This window comes from Lucilia cuprina, chromosome 5 (assembly GCF_022045245.1).
Source record: "Lucilia cuprina isolate Lc7/37 chromosome 5, ASM2204524v1, whole genome shotgun sequence".
Taxonomy (NCBI): Eukaryota; Metazoa; Arthropoda; class Insecta; order Diptera; family Calliphoridae; genus Lucilia; species Lucilia cuprina.
In genome coordinates, this window is record NC_060953.1 from 46,509,560 (window position 1) to 46,515,937 (window position 6,378).

The following is a 6,378-nucleotide window of genomic DNA, read 5'->3' on the forward strand; positions in this document are numbered from 1 at the left end:
AGATAGATAGATAGATAGATAGATAGATAGATAGATAGATAGATAGATAGATAGATAGATAGATAGATAGATAGATAGATAGATAGATAGATAGATAGATAAATGAATGAATAAATAAATAAATAAATAAATAAATAAATAAATAAATAAATAAATAAATAAATAAATAAATAAATAAATAAATGAATGAATGAATGAATGAATGAATGAATGAAACTAGACGGCCGCGAAATCCGACATTTTTCAATACGTTGTAGTTTGAAAACTAAATAATCTCGAAATTTTTTTTAACAAATATTTCAACATAATAATTTACCATATGTTTCTTAAATCAGAATGCACTTAATATTATTTCAATATTTAGAAAATTTTAATATAAAATATAAACAAAATGTTTAAATTAAATAAATACTTACATTTACAGGGGCTTGTTTTCTTTCTTAGGGTTTGCATATTTTTGAAAAATTGCTTGACATCCGTGCGCTGCAACGTTAAACTCTGACTTCAGCAACGATTGTCTGATAATTTTTGAAAAAAAAGAAGATAACGAAAAATACCGCAATTTAAAAAAGAAACTAAATAAATAACTTCATCACAGATAAGATACAAATCTAAAAGAATTTTACGTGTTTATGAATGTAAATGATATTTTATAATAAAAATACAAAAACAAACAAATTTACGTTAAGAAAATGAAATGTTATTAAAAGGGGGAGGGGGTTGTATGTTATTTTCTTTATTTTTTTTTTTTTTTGCAAACGTGTAGGTGTGTACAAGTGAGTCGTCTAATATAAACTTACGTTTTGTTTACTTTTTTGTATTACTTTTGTTGTTGTTTTATTTATTTTTTTTATATCAGATGTTTTTCGTAAATTTTGTTTTTGATTTTTTTGTTTGTTTTGCTATGTTAAAGCGAATAAAGAAAATGGAGGGTGGCTAAATGACTATGTAACGGCTTTCTTGTTTTATTTTTTTGTTTTCCTTTAAGGGGGAGGGAAAAGGTGTTAGCGAAAAAAACAACAAAATTATAATACTGCGCGTCGTCGTTTTGAAAACAACAAAAAAACACAAAATAACAAAAAACACAAACTGACAGTTTAATTCACCGGCTTCGACACTCACGCACACTAGGAAAAAATGAAAACTCACAAGATAAGAATGAAGAATACAGCAACTTTTATCGATTTTTCACTTGAATGAAAAATTACGTCTGAGACAAATCAATTCCAATAAATATTTTTCTTTTACGTTTAATTTCTTATAGGATTTGTTGTATTATTTAACTTTTTTTTAATTATAAATATTAAGAAAATTTATTAAATTTACATTGTTTTTTTACTTGAAAAATTAAAATTAAATTTTATTAAGTTATATTTTCTTATCTAATATTTTTAAATGATTTTTTTATATAAAACTTTTTGTATTAATGCGATTTTATCAACTATTTTTATAGATTTCTTAAACATTATATTCTTTTATTTTAAATAAAATATTTGTTTTTTTGTTTTATATATTTTATTGAGTATTATTACATTTTTTTAAAACTTTTTTATGTATAACATAAAATTTTTAACATTTTTTCTTTTTTCGTCATAATTTTTCTTTATATTCTTTTATTATTTAATATAACACTTAAATTATTTATTAATTTCTTTTTTAAAGAGGATTTATTCTTTATAAATTCATTGCTTTTTCTTTATTAATTTGTTATATTTCTTTAGTTTTCACTTAATTTGTAAAAAAAATTTTATTAGAAAAATTTTTCTTTTACAAGTCCTCCGCCCTTAACGCGTTGAAAATCATTGAAAATTCGATTATGGCAAAGGATTTCTTTTTGATATCCTTTGACAGTTAGAAACGTACGTTTAATTTGACAGTTATATTTTGTGCTGTATAAACGGAAATTTAGTTTTGTCATTGTTGAGATAAATATTGCCATATCGTTCATTTTTTTACATTAGGGTTTGCAGTTATTGATGTGGAGAAAGTTTTTTAATAGAACATTTCGAGTTCAAATTTAATTTTTTGAAAATTAACTCCGGGGGAAAAGTCAAATAAGTTTTAACTCTATTAGAATATAATTTAATATTATGCAATTAAAAATTTTCATTAAAATATTTTTATATAATAAAAAAATTTCATTTAATTTGTAAAAAAATTAATTTGAATATTTTTTTAGAGAAAAAAATTTATTTTAATAATTCTTTATAGGAAAAATCTCTTTGATTTATTATTTTTTATAAAACAAATTAATTTGAATAATTTTTTCTATAGAAAAATTTAATTTGAATATTTATTTATAAAAAATTTAGAAAATATTTTATAGAAGTAGTTTATAATTTTTATAGAAAAAATTGCGTTTAAATAATTTTGTATAGAAAAAAATTTCATTTGTGTAATTTTTTATAGAAAAATTTACATTTGTATTACTTGTTTATAGAAAATTGTTCATTTGTATAACTTTTTATAGAAAAAATGTCATTTGTATATTTTTTACAGAAAAATTTCATTTATATATATTTTAATAATAATAATTTTTTATAAAAAATTTTCATTTGTATTACTTTATTATAGAAAAATTTTAATTTGTATAACTTTGTTATAGAATAATGTTCCTTTGTATAACTTTTTTATAAAAAAATGTTCATTTTATAACTTTTTTATAGAAAAAATTTCATTTGTATAATTTTTTATATAAACAATTTAATTTGTATAATGATTTAAGGAAAAAAAATTTATTTGTATAATTTTTTATAGAAAATTGTTCATTTGTATTACTTTTTAAAGAAACTTGTCCATTTGCATTACTTTTTATAGAAAATTGTTCATTTGTTTTACTATTTTTTAGAAAAAATTTAATTCGAATAATATTTTAAAAGCAAAATTTTCATTTTAATATAATTGAAGTGTTAAATTTAAATATTTTTTAAAGAAAAAATTTCCTTAAAATGTTTATTAAAGAAAAATTTAATTTAAATACTTTATAATAGAAAAAACTTTATTACAGAAAAAAACATTATTATAGAAAAAACATATTAATCTGAATAATTTTTAAAGCGAAATTGTTGTTTGAGTAAACAACAATTAACAATTTAAACAATTTTTTTTGGAAAAATTTCCTTTAAATATTTTTTTGAGAAATTTGATTTGAATATTTTTAAAATATAATGGTTTTTTGTAAAAAAATTATTTGTTTTTAAATGTTTTTTATTAAAAATATAATCGTTTGAATAATTTCTTTATTAAATAAATTAATTTGAATATTTTTTGAATTACATAGTTTTTTAAGAAACATTTTTTTAAGATTTTTTTTTCAATTCTTTGAATAACTTTTTCAGAAAAAATTCGTTTAAATAATCTCTTATATAAAAAAATAAATAATTTTTTATGGAACATAATCATTTGAGTATTTTTTTTCGCCACCTTATGCAAGTTCTCTATTTTTTTACAAACGTTCCGTGTTAAATTTGATGATTCCATATTTTCCCCAAAATTTTATATAAATTTCAAGGATCTTCTTGCAAAATTTGAGAAATCTAGCTCTAATATTTTCCCAGATATACAAAATTTTTTATTTAATTTTTCTAAGGTTGCCATGCCCCTATTGTTATTCCACTCATTTTCTTCCCAAAATTGTTTATGAATTTCAATGTTATAGTTTCTTAGATATATTGCCACGCCCCTATTGCTATTCCGCCCATTTTCTTCCCAAAAGTTTATATAAATTTCAAAGTTGTTCGTGCAAAATTTGAGGATTCCGCTTATTTTTATTAAAAATATATAAACTAATATTTTATTTATTATTTCGACTTTTTGCATTTTATGAAAAGTCGACATTTCGACTTTTCGACTTTTTGCATTTTATGAAATGTCGACTTTCGACTTTTTGCATTTAGTTAAAAGTCGATTTTTCGACTTTTTTCATTTAATTAAAAGTCGATTTTTCGACTTTTAATATTTTATAAATAGTTGACTTTTCGACTTTTTACGACTTTTCGACTATTTTCGATTTTTGACTTTTTTCGACTATTTTCGACTTTCCGACTTTTTTCGACTATTTTCGACTTTTTCCGACCAGAGTTAAAAATTTATGAAGTTGCCAGAAGCGTAAATTTATAATGTTGCCATTTAACATTATATTATTATTATTATTATTATTATTAATAAAAAAAATTTATTTATATTTTTTCCATTTGTTGCAATTTTTTGAGTTTTTTCGACTTCTTTCTATTTTCGACTTTTTCCGACTTTTCGACTTTTTCCGACTTTTCGACTTTTTCCGACTATTTTCGACTTTTTTCGAATTTTTCGACTTCTTTCGACTTTTTTCGACTTTTTCCGACTTTCCGACTTTTTACGACTTTTTTCGACTCTTTCCGACTTTTCGGCTTTTTTCGACTCTTTCCGACTTTTTGACTCTTTCCGAATTTTCGACTTTTTCGACTTTTATTTACAAAGTCGACTTTTTTCATAGACGATAGTCGAGTTAACGACTTTTTTTGGAACAAAATTGTCGACTTCGACATTTCGACTTTTTTCGACAAAAAGTCGATTTATAGAACCCTACTTCTTATTATTTACAGTGTAATACAAATTTAATAATTAAACCACACACTGGCAACCCTGTACTCGTGTAATTTTCTATTTGTGTAAATAAACCAGCTGTCATTTGACATTTTTGAGTTCTTCCCGCTGTTGTTGTACAACTTTTCACACCCTGTTTGAATTCATGTCTGGAAACATGTTTTACAATCGTTTTTGTAGAGTATTTTTACTTTTCAGTCTTCTTTCTATACTTGTTCCGTGGAGTCGCAAAAATTCCTATAGTTGTTCGAAATAAATAACAAAAAGGCAAATAATAAAAAGAAAAAAATAAATATCAGTGTGAAAATTGGAAAAAAAAGCTAAATAAATCTAAAGCATTCAGTTACAAAAAAGAAGTTTGTAGTTTTGGGTTAAAAAAAAGTGAGTGTTTAAATCGTTTATTTAATAAGATTTTGTGAAAAAAAAATCTAACAAAAAAAAGGTGATCATCATCTCTATAATAAGAAAATTTTACATATAGAAAAATTTACAAAGAAAAAGAAGTAAAGAAACCCCCTCAAACACCAACTGGAATTTGAGTTTTTGTGTGAAAAAAAATTCTTAAAGAAAACAAGTGTATTGTGTGTTAATTATCAAATTTAGAATAAATTTTTAGTAAAAAAAGTATTAAATTTGTTAAGTATTTGATTTCTATTGGAAAATTAAAGTTTTTTATAAAAATTATTTTGTGTTTTTTTCTACTCATTCAACTTCTTTTTTCTTCTACTCTTTCAATTGTCATTTTTGTTTGTGTGTTTGTGTTAAAAAAAACCAGTCCCGCGGCTGTTAACATCTTTTGGAGTAACAACAATAAAAACAAAAACAACAACTTCAGTATACCCATACAAAAAGCAAGGATTATAAACAAAACAAAAACGAGAATAAAAAACATCAACAGCAAAAACAACAACAACATTGTTATAAAAAAGATCTTTTTTTTCAGCCCCCAAAATCAACAGGAGAGTTAAATACTACTACTGCAGCAAACAACAACAAAGCTATCAAAACTAAAAAAAACAAAAACAATATAAACATCAAAATAAAACCTTACAAAAACAAAAAAAAAAAAAGAAAAAGTCAAATTGCAAAAACAAAAAATAACAATAACGACAAGAGAAGTAGTAATTACAGCAAATTAAAAATTATTTGCGTCGTTTCTTTATTCTGGACAATTCGTTTGGTGTTATTGGAAAATTTATTAGATTTATTTCTTAATTAAATTAAAGAAAAGAACAATTTAAATCACAGTTTCAACATAAATTAGAAAAAACAAACCTACAAACAAACATGAATAAAACCTGTGCTCGCTGCCAAAAGGTGGTTTATCCCATTGAGGAACTTAAGTGTCTGGATAAGGTAAGTTATAAGATTTTTTTTTGTAGAATTTTCTTACCCTACATGTAAAGAGTGAAAATACATTAGCACTGAACCTAGTTAAGTTCTAATTCAGTTTTAGTTCTAGTTTTGTTCCTGAATTCTTATATGTATTTTAATGTTTATTCTCGACTCGTAAAATTCAGAATACAGTCACTGTTAAAATTCAGTTTAGTGTAGTTTTAATTCAGTTCTGAGTTCTAGTTCAGTTTAATTTAGTTCTAGGTTGATTTAATTTAGTTCTCAGTTTTAGTTTAGTTATAGTTCAGTTCTAGTTCGATTTAATTTAGTTCTAGTTCAGTTCTAGTTCATTTCTAGTTCAGTTCTAGTTCCGTTCTAGTCCAGTTCTAGTTCAGTTCTAGTTCAGTTCTAGTTCAGTTCTAGTTCAGTTCTAGTTCAGTTCTAGTTCAGTTCTAGTTC

At 22.9% G+C, this 6,378-nt stretch overlaps 1 protein-coding gene and 1 long non-coding RNA gene across 2 annotated transcripts in view; both read left to right on the forward strand.

The window, feature by feature from the left end:
* The first annotated feature begins 4,630 nt into the window (after nt 1-4,630).
* On the forward strand, nt 4,631-5,835 carry LOC111681117. The gene is made up of 2 exons (XR_006941148.1): nt 4,631-5,208; nt 5,360-5,835. It is a non-coding gene; the product is annotated as an uncharacterized LOC111681117 (long non-coding RNA).
* A 36-nt stretch (nt 5,836-5,871) lies between these two features.
* Nucleotides 5,872-6,378, forward strand: part of LOC111681115 (protein disabled) — a 40,010-nt gene continuing 39,503 nt past the window's right edge. Inside the window, exon 1 of the mRNA XM_046952503.1 lies at nt 5,872-5,940. Within this exon, the coding sequence (XP_046808459.1) occupies nt 5,872-5,940 (69 nt within the window). The remainder of the gene's footprint in view (nt 5,941-6,378) is intronic.